The 18944-nt window shown below is 33.3% G+C and overlaps 1 protein-coding gene across 49 annotated transcripts in view; it reads right to left on the bottom strand.

Moving 5' to 3' along the window:
* Positions 1-18944, bottom strand: part of RIMS1 (regulating synaptic membrane exocytosis 1) — a 515539-nt gene that overhangs the window by 125540 nt on the left and 371055 nt on the right. For 17 of the 49 annotated variants that reach the window (XM_032153372.2, XM_032153354.2, XM_032153426.2 and 14 more), the window contains one exon: positions 3373-3444. The exons of 18 other annotated variants lie outside the window; for them this stretch is intronic. In XM_032153372.2, the coding sequence (XP_032009263.1) occupies positions 3373-3444 (72 nt within the window). Of the gene's footprint in view, positions 1-3372; positions 3445-12674; positions 12759-18944 lie in introns of all 49 variants that reach the window. 14 more of the 49 variants (XM_058435220.1, XM_058435216.1, XM_058435226.1 and 11 more) reach the window with 2 other exon arrangements.

Consider the following 18944-nt stretch of genomic DNA (forward strand, 5'->3'; position numbering starts at 1 on the left):
ATCTAAGACTAGAGTTTTGATTTACACTTAAGTAAAACATACTTCTCAATAAAAATGTGAGTCTTCAGTCAGACATTTTTGTTGCTGCAAATGGACTTGCAGTAAATTGCTTCTACCAAAGCCTAAAAACAATATAGTTCTGTTATTTGTTTTTGTTTTTAAACAACTTGTTAAAGGATGGACATATATGTGGTATTTAAGGTCAAATTTTCAAAGTGGTTCCTACTGTGCTGGTCTCTTACAGGTCTGCACAGGCACTTTTGCAAGAACACACCATAAAATGCATATGTAAGCAATTCTAAATAGTAGTCCAAATAAAGAAATAAAGCATCCCCAAGTTAGAATGTAGAGTGTAGTTTCTACAGGAAGACAAGTCACTAGAATGGAATGCAGAAATGATGGGCAGCAGTTCTCACGGGTGAATTCACATGAAGATGAAAAGCCACACTTTTATCTTATCAAGAAGCTTCCCAAGAAAATATGATGCATTTCTTTAACTGGCTTGACACAAAAGATATAAATCAGTTCTGCTTGTCTCCTGACGACACCTGGTCATCATCTCTTTCAAAATATATTCTTACAAGGCTATCTGTCATGAGGTTACATTTGTTGACAGCAATAAAAGGCCTTTAAAATTATGATCATTAAACAGCAAATTTTGCCAGAAACCAATGCAAAACTGTGTAGTATGGCTCCTTTTTGGAAGTTATCAACTCTCAAAGGACAGGAGTTAGTGTCCAAAGCATTTATACTGTGTCTTCGGTTCACGTGTAGCTAGATGTAAATTCAAGGTATCTTCTTGATAGCTCTTATTCATAGATAACATAAATTAGAAAACCCAGGCCAGTTCTTCTTTTGTAACCTGCTATTCAACAATTCACAAAGAAACTAGGCATGTAGTTTATACTCTAATAAAAATCAATGAAAAGCTTTAATTATAATCAAATACATCTAAAAGGTTACAGCTTTCTACTTTAAACTATAAGCAAAGGCAAGGCAAGAGTACTATGAATATGATTCGTAAGTGTCATACATTTGAAAATGAAAGTCAATCAAATCCTTGCTATTCTGATTGGAGGATTTGTGTTTATCCACAGATTACATTTCAGAGTTGCAAAGGCAGATGCCTCAATATCACTAATCTGGAGTTAAGCACCTCCAGCTGACACTGACATCAACTATCATTTTCTAAAATAGTATCCTATTGCCAAAAAAAACTTGTTCACTGATATATCCTTAATATATAACTACACACAGTAGTCACTCAACTAGCATTTTTTTTTTTTTTTTTTTTGAGATGGAGTTTTTCTCTTGTTGCCCAGGCTGGAGTGCAATGGCACAATCTCGGCTCACCGCAACCTCCACCTCCCAGGTTCAAGCAATTCTCCTGCCTCAGCCTCCCGAGTAGCTGGGATTACAGGCATGTGCCACCAGGCCCAGCTACTTTTGTATTTTTAGTAGAGATGGGGTTTCTCCATGTTGGTCAGGTTAGTCTTAAACTCCTGACCTCAGGTGATCTGCCTGCCTTGGCCTCCCAAAGTGCTGGGATTACAGGTGTGAGCCACCATGCCCAGCCTCAACTAGTATTTTAAAAAAATGAATGAAAGAATACTGAATAGAATTAAAAGAATACAACTTCAAGGAAAAGGTTTAATCATGTCAAAATAATTGAAATTGTGTAGAGGGGGCTGAAAACGATGGTTGAAGATTGAAAATTTTTCTAAGAAATTATAGTTATTTACAATGATGGTAAAGAATTGCAGTTAACTGAGCTGGGATTAAAGACTGTGAAAATACAAACATTGTTTCATCAAAGGCTATCTATCTATCGATTGATCAATTTCCTTCCTCAAAGTCCAACTCCTTTTACTACTCAACACTTTTCGTGAGTCCCCTGTATCCTTATTCCATTGTGAATCAAGTTCCCTAAATAGTCAATTATCTCCATAGACCACTGCCCAGGAGTAAATTTCATCTCCCTTTTACCTACCATATCCCTTGATATGTCTCACACCTACTCATTTTTCAGATCTCAACTCAGTGTTAACATCCTCTGGAAAGCTTTTCCTTTTTCCTACTTGCTATTTTATTACTTGAACTTAGCACATAGTTGGTACATATCTGTTAACTGAATGAATCACTGAATTGCACAAATTCTATCTCTACTAGGCCTACTGAGATAGCCTGGCTGATGCCTTGCATCTACCCCTAGATCCTTTGATCCACCCTCCAAAAATCAGTCAAAGTGATCTATAATTTTGGAACTCAAAACTGATCCTCTACCTCCCATGTTTAAAGCACATCTGTGGCTCACAGATCAATAAAGAAGCTGAAATTCTTTAGCATGATATTAACATGGCATAGTGATGTCATTCATTTAACCTCTGAGAATTTCTCCAATTTTATTTTCAGGCCTCTTTTCTATTCACTGAATCCTGTTCTCCATCCCAAAACTGGTACCATTTCCCCAAACTCAAGATAATATTTCCAATCTCAGTGTTTTCTCACATTGTCCCCTCTTAGAATACTCCACTCTTCACACATACTTTTATGTATCTGGATTTAGCTCAAGGGACATCTGTTTATGAAGCATTTCCTAATTTCATCCTTACTGCACAACTTTCCTTGTGTTCATACTGTACCTGTGCATGCCTCTATAATGAAAGCTATGATACTTGAATACACTCATTCATTTACATCTGTGTCCCTTTACATGCTCTCAATCATTGCTGGATAAATGAATGGGTGAGTGAATATATGTTAGTTGCAATTCTTAGGTCTTTTAACACTATGTTAAAAAAAAGTGTCAATATGTTGTACCTAAAAATACTTAAAACCTTTGTGGAATTGGACAAATTGCAAACAAAAGGTTAGCAATCCCTTATAATTTTACATTAACTCAATGTATATCCTTGGTTATAATATACCAGTAGAATATTAGAATATACATTTGTAGAAAAGTGATTTTTTTAGAAAATGGCATTATTTAGATAAATAAGACAGTCGATAATTTGCATATTCCAGGCACTACATTCATTGGTAACATTTAAAATGATATCAGACACAAAATATTAATGTCCTAATATGTATATAGGAATGAGTATGGATTTAACCCTTATTAGTAATCAGAATGATCACTAAGAGAAATACATAATTATTTTTTAAACCCTAAGATTTAAGAACCGCCTTGAAATTATCCTTCTCTTACTTCTTCAATGAGATCATTTCCATTTAGGGGTAGGTTTAGTTACATGAATGCCTTTAAACATCACAATTTGTGTTTAAGAACTGATCATGTAAAATGAGAGTGACAGCACCCCTAAATATATTCATAAAATGGAAGATGTCAGCACACCACAACACCAAGCCTACCTTTCTGTATCAGAGGTAGTGCCTTTCCTAGTCTGTTTTTGGATGCTAGATCTTTCAGACTTTCTGGAGTGCCTGCGGAATGAAATGTTAAACACAAAATATATGATGAATAAAGCCACATTAACATCATACAATGATAAACACAATAGACATGAAAAATGGCAACTATATTACCTAAATGATTTTGTTAGTCAGTACTTTTCAAAACTAAATAAACAAATAAATGAATGAATGAATGAAGTGAAAACCAGAATTGGTGCCAAGTGGAAGACACAAGTTGCCCAACAGAAGACATGAGAAGCTGACATTTCATTAGTCTAGACAAGTATGTCTAAAACAATGATCTAATATGAACCCCTACTGAGCAACTCGGCCTCTGCTGATGAGCAAACAAGTGCAATGGTGAAATGTAATAATGATAAATGTGATGATGGTAATAGTTTAGGTGCTGAAAGGCTTCAAAGGGGTGAAATGCCCCCTACTTTTACAAGTTGAAACTTGGTGCTACAAAGATTTTTTTTTGTTTTGTCCCCCACAAATTGTGAAGAAAGAAAAATGCTACAGTTAAAGACGTTTTATATAAATGAAAGTATTTATATAAACTATTAAAATCATTTAAAAACTTTTCATAAAGATGCTTTTATAAATTATATAGCATTTTTAAAAGCACATAGCATTTTAATCACATTACAAATCATAGTCCCCAGTTTATTCTACTTTTTAAAAGTACCTATGTGCACTGAACACTTGAAATGCATTTTTCCCACAGAAATAATTTTTCTATAAAAAGTTTGCTTCCCCACAGCAGCTTACATATGTCTAACTAGCCTAAAATGTCTGAAGTACCATATATTTTAAATAAGTAATGTAAAATATTGTGGTCAAGAAGCTCACACTTACTACAAAAAAAAGAGAGAAACCCTAAGAATGTGTATTTAATATTATTAATTATCTACGAATTAAGCTTATTTTTCTTTACCGATATCCCTTCCTCCCAACAATGTTGAGAAAAATATCTGTCTTTACTTATTAATGTGTGACATCCTAATTAAGTAATTAGAATATACCAAGTTCTGCTAGGCACTAGGAACACATATGAAGGTACAAGCCTTCACAGGCTGTTACAGAGTTCTGGGACTGCTCATCCCTCCCAATCTCTTCCGCTTTCGCAAGAAATTGTGTTCACATTTTCTTGCCCCTTCAATCCAGGGTTTCAGCTGTGTGTTTTCAGACTCAACGTTAATCTGACATCCCACTTTTAAGATAAAAAAGGAAGAAATAGAGGAGGAAGACAACATATTCCCTTACCAGTTGGAAAAGAGCGTACTCAGTATATTGAGGGATAACTATGTCAGGCACTGAGGGGGATATGAACTTATTTAAACTCCATGAAAATCCTTTAAGAATACGTCATTTCCATTTTATAGATGAAGAAACAGGCTCAGGGAAAGGCTACTCAGTTAGAAAGTGGCAAAGCTAGGATTAAAATCTAGGTCTATCTGGCTCCTAAGCTGTTTCTGTTATATACTATACAGCAAAGAGAGTGGAAGAGATAAGATTCTGGCACATGCCTTATGGGTGTGTCTTTGTTCTGGAAGGAAGAAATGAAACCATCAAATCAGGTACTGGGAAATCACTAACAGATGATTCACTCTCTCTCTGACATTAAGGTTCTCACTTACTTTATTGCTTCTATGGTCAGGAGAGGGGATCATGGGTGGTAGGGGGGCAGAGACTTCATGATTGATTTCATGGCTGAAATCAATGGGAGATGGTTGTTGGGAATGGAATCTTGTTCCTGAAGCACAGGGAAGAAGGCATAAGCATAGTGGGAGGATGAGAAGTAAGGGGAGAAGAGAGGATTGGTAATTAGATCTGCAGGCTCAGGAGGTATTGGAGCTCAAAATAAAAATATAGTCATGGGAAATTTATGCTTGGTCCCCACAGTGCTCAAGGCAACTGACTGGAAGATCAAATGCTTCTTTTCTCATCTTCAGCACAAGTAGAGCAGATGAGAGCGGAGAGATTCAGGAAGACCCACAAAACTCACTGTCGTTAAAATTTCCACTCATTCATTCATTCATCCATCAAATACTTGTGCATGTATATATACTAGGCACTGTTCTAGGTAGTTGGACTATGTCTGGAAAAAAAAAGCACAATTATCTCTACCTTCAAGAAATGTACACTTTGTTGGTACAAGACAAAAAATAAACAACAAAAAGTAGCTCAAACAAGTACATTATATAGTATGGGAAAAGGAGATACACGTCAACAACAAAAACAAACCAGGGTAAGAAGGTGGGAGTTTAGAGGCAGGGGCATATTGCAATTTTAAGTAGCGTGGTTGGAAAGGACTTATTGAAATGGTGACATTTTAGCAAAGACATAAAGTGAAGGAGATAGCCATGTATATTGTTAGAGAAAAAGTATCTCGGGAAAAGGGAAGAAATAATAAGAAATAATAAGGAGGCAGGGGTCAAGAGAGGTGATTCAGATGAAAAATTCTGCAGGAGAAGGCAGAGAAATTGTGCAGAATCTGGTGGACCCTTGAATAAAACTTCTGCACAATCAAAGGGCCATAGGCATCTTTTTGAAATAGCCTGCTTTTCTTCTGATCCCTGGCAACTTCTATTAATTTCTAGACCCAATCAATATTTCATTTCCTCTGTGAAACTTTCAAACTCTTCCTCCTCTTTTCATCTCCTAAAATGTAATGGATTCATATATGAGATTATCACAGTAATCAATGATCGTTATAACAGTGATGATGATATTAATAATATATAACATTTACTGAGAGCTTTCTCTGTAATAGCATGTTCACTTTATCTGCATAATCTCATATAATCTTCTTTCCAATCCAGAGGTAGGTACTACTCTTTTATCCTTTTTAAGAATAAGAAAATTGAGAGTTAGAGAATACTTTGTTCTAGCTTACATGGTCATTCAACATCTAGCCAGGAGGTGAACTGAGAGTCCATAATCTGAACAGCAGTAATCATGTTGTATCTCTGGCATAAATGGCTAAAATAATGAATTCTAGAGTCAGACTGGGTGTAATCTCAGCTCTGTTTCTGGCTAGCCAGGCGATTTTGGTGAAATTACTTAATGTCTCTGTGCTTCAGTTTTCTTTTACCTAAAAAGTGGCAATCATACCACTACCACTGCACACACACACAGGTTTTGCTAATTTTAAATATTTCAGTAGTACTCAGTATTGTAGTATTTGTAGTATTACACAGAACTAGAATTGACTATGTTTTTTGCATTACTTGGAATTAGCAAGTGGTGCTATTAAAATATTGCTTTAAATATTTGTTTCTTGAAAGCAAAGACTTTTCTTACTCATCTATAAAAATATAAAACTCAGAGCCAGTGCTCTATAACTGGATAACAAATATTCAGGCAAAGGCTCATAATCTAACCTTTTAATTTTTGTTTTCATTTTTAACCCTCTTATGGAGGATGCCCCTTTTTTCTCTTCAAATATCAATGAAATTTACCTCCATTACAGATTCTTCTAAAGATAACTACAAAGCATATGTCTTTATAATTCTTCTAACCCCTTAAAAGAATATGTAAATTAAGTTAAAATGATATGCACTTAATTGCAATAATTTTCTGTAAAGGAGCCGAGAATAAAATAGAAAATTCTAATGTTATTTTCTATTTTGAATCCAAATTATAGCCAAAATATTGTATATTTTAACACAGCCATTTCTTAGAATAAACTGGATTGAGATATGTAAAATAGGAAAGATTGGAACAATCCATCTATATTCATGTACCATACTACTGTAACTATTAATTGTGTAATCACAACATAGATCACAGTAAAATGAATTACTTTCTACCTTATACCACTTTAAGTTCCCTGTGGTCAGGAATTGTGTCTGTTTGGATTATCAGTGTAATATCAACACCTAGCATATGGTAGTTGCTCAATAATTATTTGTTGAATGGATAGTTTTAAAGGTAACATTTTGAGTATTATCATTAAATTTGAAAGCCCAAAAATTACAGTAAAAAAGAACTAACTAGGGCTATAAAATCTAGTTTGCCTCAAATGAAAAAAATTTAAAAATAAAGCTGCATAATTTTCTGGGCTTCAGCAAAATATAAAATACTTAAACATAACATGACCTTTGGTTTACTGAATAAATACATAATGAACTGTCAGTCATTATCGAGGGCCTAATGTAGGTTTTAACATGATGCAACAAGGCAGTATAGACTCAATTTTAGAGTCTATAGGACATTAAAATTCAGCTATCCCATGTACAACCAGTTAAGTTTAGAGACGAGGAAACCTAGTCCAAAAGTTTAAGTGTCTTATCCAAGCTATGATAGACCTTAATAAGTTGATGAGGATAACACCATCACACCCCTATGTGCTTAAGTTCTCTGCTGACTCTGCCACATGTTCATTTTGAATGATTAGATGTTTATTTGAGAGATCCCTGGGCACGAGTGAACAAGACAAGACTGTTTCAGTGTTTTCATTATGTCTTATTTTTAGTTTAAACATGCTCTTTTGTTCTGGCATAAATTTTTTATCTTTACAATATTATTCACAAAGAATATTTACTTGGTTTTAAACATGCAAGAATCAGAAATCTTGAGTTTTTCTCCCTTTATTCACAACTTAATAGTTGTGTGATTTTTGGCCTTATGCTTTCTAGTTCACAGTGTACTAAAGAAATTCTTTTAAAGCTATAAAAGTACATTCAACTGTAAGGTACAAAAGCAATTATTTTATTATTAAATCAAAGCAAGAGTAAAAATCAGAAAATGAGATGTTTCTACTTAAATCCCAATTCTTTTGAAGTTCCATTTTCTGTGATTATTTCCTTTCTATTAATTTAGTGTGAAGATATATAAAATGAACTGATGAAAAACAGAGATAATTGTTAAAATCTATGTGTTTTCTTTTCCTTTTCAATAACTAATTTCACTTAGGGTAACTCCCTAAAGACATTGGTAAATAAAGCTTTTCTGAAGGCATTAAAATTTTATTAAAGGATAAAGTTAATACTAACATTTTAATAAAGGACAAAATTAATAAAATAATAATTATTTAAGACTTTTATAACAATGAAAACATAGTCTATTCTGCCTTGGAAATACTGTAACAAAAGTCTACTACATAATGTTTTCACTTAATTAGAGCTAACACTGATATCATAAGAATATATCTGTCTATATTTTGGCTGACTACTTACATGGCTTATACTGTCTTAATGTGCAAAGCAAATCTCTATCACCCTATTTACTCATTAAGTTTGGGAAGGAAAAATTAAATTTGAATAGAATCAACCTAAATAAGAGATGTTCCTATGCAGTGAAGATGGATGCATGCAATTAAGATACATTTACCTTCCTGTATATTATTGATATTTATGTATACGACTGTAGCTATTAAATAGACTCACCATAATTTAGTTCATGGATACACTTTGTTCATTCAAAGAAAGAGTATTTTTGAAAAGCACAGATAATAAAGGATATTATAGAGAAGAAGAAATAATAAGTAATGTACTGAATTTATTTATAAGTGGTTCTACACTAACTTTGAAAATATGTGGCAACTGCCATGAATCCTGGAAGTAAAAAAGTTTGTGATTTGTTTGTCCCAGAAAATTTTCAAAGGAGAAATAAGATTAATTCATTTTAAATCAAAAGAAACCACTTGATACTCTTGGTTGAGGATTCTTACAGACAAGTAGCTGCTACCAACTAATAGGTATAGGAAACTACACAAATTTGGTTATCTGCAAAAGAAATTAGAGCCACTTCAGCAGAACAACTCAGGAATTAAACATAGTGGGATGTTTTACTTAACTGAAAAATTTAAAGTTCTGGAAATAAGATTATTTTACCAAATATTTTTGGTATTTGAGTCATGCACTACTAAATTGTACCCTTAAAAATCATATATATATATATATATATATACCATTCACAATCAAAATATTGAAGCTAGTAACTGCAGTGATTTGTAAAGCCAGTGACATGTTAAAATATACCTCAAAATGTACCCAATGAAAATACTGCATTTTCTTGAATAAAACATTTACCAAAATAGTTTAAAGTTTTATTCAATAATAACTTACACTAGCCTTTCATTCTTAAAGACGATTGATTAAACTGTAAGCACTAAACTCAGAAATCTGATGCTTCAGGGCCATATTAAAATATATTTTTTCTAAATGGCTACTTACAAGTTTTGGTTAATTTCAAGCTACAACTCGATCTACATTTAATTAAAACTCATATAATTATGTATATATAGGTTCGTTAGCATTTTCATGTATTAAAATAATGTTATTTATTAAAGAGATGCTTTGTTATTGGAATGATGATTAAGGGTCAACATTTTTAGAAATAAAACTACAAGGAAATTTTCACTACAATTTTAAAATCGGAAACATCCCCTGGGATTCCAAATTTATGTATTTTTTCTTCATCGATGTTTTAAATTTCCTCAATTTCTAGAAAATATTCTTAGATAAAACTACCTTCATGTTAATTCCAAATAAATCTATGGTATCACTTGAGAAAAACTGAGAATGCTTACTGTTAAAATTAAATTATGGAGAAATGGTTCACTAAAAATTCTGTGTCTGTGTACACATATATGCTGCGGGAAACAAAAGGGCAACTAAATGCTTTTCAATTTATTTGAATGTACTGGATAACTCTCTTAAGGAATAATTTACGTTCTGCATTACAATGTTATTTTCAAAATAATCAACTACGGCCCTGATAGAAGATATCCAAAGTTGAATTGTAGAAATTGTCATTAACTTTAGAATATTTTCCTGGCTACCAGTGTCCAATGATAAAAGTCACCTAATGCCGAAATTCTTATGAACATTCACTATATCCAAATCTGATGCCATATTTACTTCATTTAGAAATTGGTAGAAACTTCTGAATGAGTAAATAAAGCTGGTGAGAAATGAAATGCCACTGTTCATTACGATTTGCCAAGTGGTTGACACGGTAACCTATGAATGTAGCATCAGTTGACATAATTTATCTCTCATTTTATAAGTACATATTTGTCTTATATTTTAATAAAATTGTATTGTAAATAATTTTCTATTCTCTATAGTAATAAATAATAGTATCAAGAGATGTAAAGTGTATTTATTTTGGTTGAACATAGGACTTATCTATAAATATGTTACCATAAAAAAGCAAAATATGTATTCAAAATTATGAATTTAATAATAATTTATTTTAATAATCTTATCTAAAAGGATCATTTCTGGTCCCAAAATCTATTCTTATAGTTATATATACAATCTAGATAATCAAAAGGAATAATTCATATACCACTAAATTAAGCTAATAACATCTCGTGTATGTAAGAACTGAAAGTATTATTTGAATTTTCATTTTGCTTACTCAATGCCCAGATAAACTTACATTTATATTCATTACAAAGATCATCATGTTTAATTTTCCTATACTCAATCAATACAGAAGATGAAATCTACTATTTTATTTGTTTTGGAATACATACAAAGGTTTTCTAGAATTATCTTTTCTTTTTTTCTTTTCTTGGGGATGGGAGGGGGCAGGGTCTCACTCTGTTGCCCAGGCTGGAATACTGTGGTATGACCACGGCTCACTACAACCTTGACCTCCTGGGCTCACAGACTGTGTGCGCACCTCACCCTTCTGAGTAGCTGGGACTACAGGCATGTGCCACCACACCCAGCTAATTTTGAAACTGTTTGCAGAGATGCAGTCTCACTATGGTGGCCAGGCTGATCTCAAACTCCTGGGCTCAAGTAATCCTCCCCACTTGGCCTTGGCATCTCAAAGTGCTGGGATTACAAGTGTGAGCTACCATGCCTGGCACAGAATTATCTTTTCTAAAAGAAAATTCTAAGTTCCTTGATGGCCAGGACTTTGTCTGTCTTAACCACTGTTGTGACCCATCCATTAGAATAGGGTGCATAGTAGGGGTACAATAAGTTTTTATTGAATAAATGAGTAGCAATATAGATATAAATTTTTATTTAATTTACACAATTATTTTATATTGTTTTTTGAGAAGACTCTACATTTGTAATACTCTTTAGATTGGTTACTAGTTTTTCTAGTCCCAGAATTTCTATCCTAGAAATCAGACAGTAGCAGAAAGAATTACATTTAACTTCCAAATATGTAAATATAAACCATATTGAGGCAAGTATCTTAGAGATTAAAAGATGCTAAAATGTTCCTGAAACCTTCATAAAATATCAGTTTGTAGTCTTTTCCAATATTTGTAAAACAACCTTAATTTTTTTCTTGGTGATAATGTTTCCTTTTTCTTTCAAGCTAAAATCCTGAGGATATCTTGATTGTTTACAAATACAGAAAATAAATTGTGTCACGGTTAACTAGGGCTTAAATTACTCTGCCATACGCACACATACTAAAAAAAATCTGTACGTTTACATGACTAATTATGCTGCTTCTGAGATACCACATCTACTTATCTGCTGAATAAATATTACCAATGTGTTGGCTGAATTTCTGCTTGAACCAGAAGAGAAGCATCTCAAACACCCAAAAACCTTTGTGACCAGTCAGGAAAACACATTTGAAGATAAAGCCTATATATATATATAAACACCATAAAATACAAAAACTGGGTCAACTTCAAACTGAGAATAACAACAAAGTAATGGAAAATATATGTTGTGGCACTTCTGACATATGTGCATAAAGTGGATTCAAAGCACTGATGCTATTTTTAAAAACCTACCTTGTGGACTGACCCCTTAGCCCTGGACAATGTTGTGTTTAACAATACAGTATTTATAAAATATATAAAAACCAGGTATTTTACTTTATAAGACAGACATTTCTTAATATAATCAAAGTGTACACAGCAGCAAAACAAGACAACTGAGATAAAACCATCAACCAATATAACAAACAATAGGCTCTGTGACAGATTTTAATATACTCTAAAGCACCTGAGAATTTTTATTTATTTACTTGTCAACAAAAACAGTATTTAAATTTGTTTCCAGAAATTCAAAACACAATCAAATGCTCTTCAAAACAGAACATCCTTTCAATGGATCCTGACTTCACTGTGTTTAAACTCTGCCATTTGTATGCTGTCCTCATTTCAGTAAATATTCTGAGGTGCTTTACTAGAGCTGGCTACATCCAACCTCAGGCTCCTGGAATAAAGTACACCATATTCAACATTTCTCTTGGTTATCCTTCAGTTGGTGGCCTATAAGCTTCTAGAAGCCACTTGTCTGTGAGGAGGAGTTGACTAGTACCTGTCATTCTCCGGAGACGCATGCTGGATTTGAATCCTGGGACTAGGAGGTCGTCTCCTATCTAGGGAGGGGGACCATCTACCCCTGTTTGCCCAGTGAACAAGACAGGAAAAAACAGGACATTTAGTAACTTCTAAAATAAAAGAATACATGGAACAAGAGGACTGGAAAAGCACCCCATAAAGGCAAAGTGTAGATTCTTTTCTCCATAATTTAAAATCTTCACTATTATAAGCCTTGGAAAGATAAGTTACAATACTTTAAGAACATAAAACCTATAATCTTACAAGTGTATAAAGAAACAATTTATTCGGGAAGATGTTTGGAATCCGCCTAGTAAGTGTAGTTTTGTTCTTCCAAAATGTGCTTCTATGTGCATATTTAATCTATAAATATATAAATATTAATGTAACTTTAAGTTCTTAAAGATGCATCTTTAGGAATATGGCTTATGTTTGAATAAATAGGTTTAATAAGTTACCAATGATTTTGTGATACCAGGCCTTGAAATTACTGGGTAGAGTTGCAAAGGTGGGGATGTGTGAATTTAATACAAAGTAGGAGCACAGTTAAGTAGAAGAAACAAAAATGTTCTTTAGTGTTGAAACAGTGACATGAAGAAATAATTCATTGGAAAGCTACCAGTGAATTCTTAAGTTTTCTTGTCAAAAACCACAGGGCTAATTACTGAACTTTAAAGGCTGTAAGTAAATGATACTGATAAATAAAAGCAAAGAACATAGATACATGAAATGATAAATTAGCATTAATTTTTTTTTAGTTTCACTGGTTTTTATTTGCAAAAGTATGTCAATTAAATGGATGCTTTTTAGCTCAGCATTTACAATAATACTTTTCTTGTGATTAACAGTAAACACAAGTTAGGAAACTATTTCATTCCTTTGTTAAGCTACCTTTAGATTCTGTCTGTGTACAGCCACAAATTTCAAACATCTAGTTAAAACTGAGGAAATAAGACACTGAATGGGTCAGAATTAAAATTTTTTATTTATTATATAAGAAAATTCCAACAGGATATTTTTCTCTAGATATTGGCTTTCTTGTATGAAAGAAGGAATAACTGGATAGTCTTAAAGGACTGATTTAGGTATAAGATTTTATAATTATCCAAAGGAGTCTAGTCCTAACATTTCAAAAAGAAAGTTTTCTTTTTGAAAACTTGCCAGATATAACTTGGTTTACTGAATATTTTAGACCATCTGGCCAAACATAGCAAAGGGCTTCTGTCACTCAGGATATGCGAGGTCATCAGATACTCAATTCTGAAATTCTCTGAAAGCCTTTGTTTAATCTATCTTAAATAGACAAACTTAGCATGATTCAAGTCAGGCTTTGAAGAAGCCATGAAGCAAGTGAAGATACTGAATAGCAGATTTTGAGCAAAAGATAAAAATGTGTGGAACATACTCTTAAAGGTGATAAATGTTTATAAAATAACCTTTTGCATTAATTTTATTTAATTTTTAAAAATTATTTAAAGGATTGGTCAATCCAATCTGAACGTTTTAAAAAGTTTCTTTTCACTGTACTGGCTTTTGTTTATAGATAAAATGAAGAAATATTTGTAAAATAATTGGAAAACAATTACGATGACAGCATTTTCTACATTAAGGTATATACTCAGTTGTGTTAAAACTTTTGGTGTTATTTGGAAACACAAATACAGACTTAGTATTTTTCTGTGAAGTAATAATATTAACTGGACAGAATTATGAATAACCTTGCTTCCTAGGGCAAAATTCCAGTCCTTGTGCTTATTTAAACATAAAAGTAAAGAAAAAGCAAGTAAAAATGGCATAATTATGAAACATGCAGTGAAAGCTGTGAAGGAGAAAGATGTACATTTAGAAACAAGCAATTGTGAATGCAAGCGATTAAAAGGTAATTTTAAACAAATATTTGGTCTAATACATGTATATTTGTAAACTTAAAGTCCTTCTGAATATGCTGATATGTAGTACCAATAATAAATCTGTTTGCGTTTTTCCCATATACAGTGGATACAACGAGAGCAGGATCAATTTATATCCAAGTTTTTGTCCTAAGAATAGATGTCACTTAAGTTTGTAAGTTTTAAATATACTAGCATATTTTATATGCTTTCTATAATAGGTACTACTTCTGTTTTTTTTCCTATTACAAAGAATGACCAAAATTAGAATCTTTATCTCTCTTCCCAACTCTGGTTATTGAGAAATATACACAGCTTCAACTTTCATTTCTATTTTCATTTTACAAGCTAATAAATATGGCAGGCTACGTTGGAGATTTTAATCATAAAGTTGAACTAAACCGGTCCTTTCTTGATTTGTATTTCCAAACCAGCCTATCTAAAAGTTCATTGCTTAGTTACTTAATAAATTATTCATACTTTAGTATCAGGTATTCTAAATTCATTAATTGAGGAACATCTATTTCTTGGGAGCCCACTCCTTTCACTGTGATCAGAAGAAAAGAAGAAAGATCACTCTGAAGGCTATAGGATTGAATAAACAGGCGTGAACTCCCTGCAGAAGGAAATAGTGAGGCTTTTTTTTTTTTGATAATTGCATCCATTATGCATAGCACAGAATAAATAAATATTTGTGAATGTTTAAGTAAATAATGACATAAGGCTATTGGCTTTGGGGATAAGGAATAATGAGAACCTTAACCAAGAAATAAACAGTGCTATTGATATAAGGGGATTGAGAATTGATAGGCCTCAGAAAGCAATGAAATGATACTTATGTTGTAGCTCTTCCCTCTCCCCCAGGCACTGATAAACTTTAAAACAAATGTATATGTGTGTTTAAATGTGTTATTAATACCTGTACTTGCATATACACACATCTTTTAATGGTGCATACCTCTTGGCAGAACATGGCTAAGAAGCTTAATTATCTAAAAAAGGCATTATATAAAAATGTAAATCATTAATTCCATAAATAGCACAAATTAAAAATATGAGGTATTACAACATTAGAAACCAAAACAAATGAGATAACTGATTATACACATATATATTTTTATTGTGTCATTGTGTTTTCAATTAATAATTTTAGTCCTTAAAATTTTTCCCTATTATTTTAAACTAAATTTCGCTTATTTTATTTTTTTTTCTTGAGAGGGAGTCTTGCTCTGTCGCCCAGGCTGGAGTGCAGTGGCACCATCTTGGCTCACTGCAACCTCCACTCCCCGGGTTAAAGCGATTCTCCTGCCTCAGCCTCCCTAGTAGCTGGGACTACAGGCGCACACCACCATGCCTGGCTACTTTTTGTATTTTTCATAGTGACAGGGTTTCACCATGTTGGTCAGGCTGGTCTCAAACTCCTGACCTAGTGATCCGCCCGCCTCAGCCTCCCAAAGTGCTGGGATTACAGGCATGAGCCACCACGCCCGTCCAGTACTTATACTTTGAAACAAGATCTATGATATATATTTCAATTCAATATATAACTATTGGTTTTTAGGTAGGAACCTCCTTTCCCTTAAGTCTCATGTTTCCATTCTGAGGGAAATTCATTCAAGTAAGCCTTTCCTCATTGCACCCCAAGGAAGAAAGAGTGGCTTATATGATAGGTGACCATGGTAATGAATCGGGCACAGGAAACTTAGCCCTTTCTGGATTCCTTTTTCCAAATTATGATGCCTGCAAACAGCACAACAAACAAACTTGTAAAGCAGTGATGAGATCTGAGGCCTGACCCTGCAGCAGAAGTTTGTGTGGCTCAGTGATTCTGGCTGATTCTGGGATTAGTTATTAGCCATCTTGCAGACTCAAAGCCACAGCTTTCAATTCTGTTCAAAGTACTTACATTGAAAATTAAATCTCCCATCTTTCTACTACCTGGGTCTAACTCACAGCTCAATCCAAATTTGAAGTGAAAAATAGAAGGTGTTTTTTAAGCCCCTAAACTCCCCAAATGAACCATTTACCAAGTAAAAAATACATCATGTTGTCACTACAGATGGGAAAGAGAAATAGGATATTATCCCTGCCCTCAATTAGAAATTATAACATTAAAAACCAAACAAAATGAGATAACTGATTACATACATATGTATTTTTATTGTCTGTTCTAATTATTCATTTTAGTCCTTAAATATTTTTCCCCAATATTGTTTTAAACTAAATTTATTTTAATTAATACAGATAGTTATACTCTGAAACAAGACCTATGATATCTATTTCAATTCAATTTATAGCTGTTGATTTTTAGCCAAGAACTTCCTTTCCCTTAAGCCTAGTGTGTGTGTTTCTTCCACTATATGGCGATATCGTGGAAGAATATCACAATATAGTGGAAGACACAAACATATTACAGTGCTAAGTAAAATACACTGTATTTTAATAGAAGTATATAAAATTAGGCGGGCCCAGAAAAGCTAGTAAATAATTCTGACTGGCAAAAGAAAAGGAAGTATGTGCACGTGTTGGTGGCAGGACTGAGGACAGGGGAGGAGGTTAAGAAGGGTTTTACAAAGATATGGTATTTAACCTATATTTTTGAACAGTGAGCAGAATTTTTAATCAGACAACAAAGGAAGAAGAATATTTTAATTTGAATAGAAAGAAAATGAGATATAAGTTAATAAAGACTATTAGAACTTAAGAAAATTAATGGGAGCAGGCGTGTCACTGGAACTGGAGAAGGGCTATTTATTAATATATTCAAGGTGAGGGACCTGTTCGGAAGGAATTGATTGAATTTATTGTGACTGAATTTGTGACGGAGCAGGAAGACAAGCAGTTCCAGATTATGTGGCTGGTTATATGTCAAAACCGTAAAATGAGAGAAAAATTTAGAAAGAGGAAGGATTTTGCTGTAAAGGGACTGAAGGGGGGATAATGAAGTTGATTTAGACATCACCATTTAGAAATTTAGGCCTGGTAGGGTCTGGTCAATCACAGTGGAGGGTTGTCTTCATATGTATTGGAGTGGGAACCTTTTATAGAAATAAAATTTAAGGAACAGGACAGCATGGGTGGGGCAAAAGAGGAAAACTGAAGGCGGAGCTAGGGAAATACCTATCTTTATAGGACAGGGGAGTAAGACAAACCTTCAAAGGAGACATCATAACAGAGGTTTAAGAAAATCTGTAGAGGTACTTAATGGAGGAGAGATTCAAGTGACAGGGTAGGTAATGTAAAATGTTGCAAGATGTTGCTGAACAACTAGGGAGCCAATGTAAACCACAGAAGAATTTCAGTACAGCTACAGAGCACTAGGAATGAGTAGATGTCAGATTGCAGGAATTACTGGAAGGTAAAAAATGCAGGTGGTAAGTATAAACTACCCTTTCATAAGCCTTCATCAAGGATAAGATTGCTCTGAAAGGCCAAGGAAGAAGGTAAACCATCCAAGAAAAGTAAGTTTTCTCTAGTGGCTCTAAAAATCATTGCTTCTGAACATGTAAGTAATAATTTGTTTGAAAACCTAGAAAAGCAAAGGTTAATAGCAGGCCTGTAAGTCACTCCTTGCCAATCAGGGAAGCAAGGGAAATGGGAAGATATAAATGATAAATTATTTCTTATTACAAATAAACCTCAAATATATTGATTTAAGAAGCATAACTGAATTGGAATAATTCACTGAATTATGGTAACCCACAAGCATGTTTTCCATTTGTGTAATCAACAGAACATGAAATGGAGGTGCTCCTAAACTAAAACGATTTCCTTTCCAAACTGCTTTTTACATGCATTATTCAAAACTCATCTGTTAAAGTAGGCCAAACCATGTAACAAGGGAGAAACAATAGGTGTATCTGATGGTTTTCAACTCCTTCAGGAAAAGAATGCTGCTCTTTTATCTTCTGAATCATTAGAAAAGTATTATATTGAGTACTGAGTGTGCTTTGACAATTTCACCCTTTATCTTAACAGAAAACTTGTGTTAAAGGTTAGGAGTTCAGTTGGTATAAAGGCATATAAATGTTAATAAAAATCGTTTGACCATACATAGTTGACAAATTTGTAGAAATAATGTTCATCTCTTAAGAATATAAAATTAAGTTTTTAAAATATTTGCTCTAACATTTTATTTACTATGTATATATTAGGCATTAGTACAATAATCTCTGTGGTAAATTAGAGAAATTAAGTAGCCTCGAAAACCCTCTAAGCCTCCCTTCTCCTACTCTTCGCATACTCTCTGGGGGCTTTATATGCATTCTCCAAAGATAACAAAGTCACCACTCTTGATACTGTTATCTTCTGCTTCAAAGCTGCTTTATAGGCATGTTCACAAAAGGTACTTGTAGTCT

This window comes from Hylobates moloch, unplaced genomic scaffold (assembly GCF_009828535.3).
Source record: "Hylobates moloch isolate HMO894 unplaced genomic scaffold, HMol_V3 SCAFFOLD_2, whole genome shotgun sequence".
NCBI classification, from domain to species: domain Eukaryota; kingdom Metazoa; phylum Chordata; class Mammalia; order Primates; family Hylobatidae; genus Hylobates; species Hylobates moloch.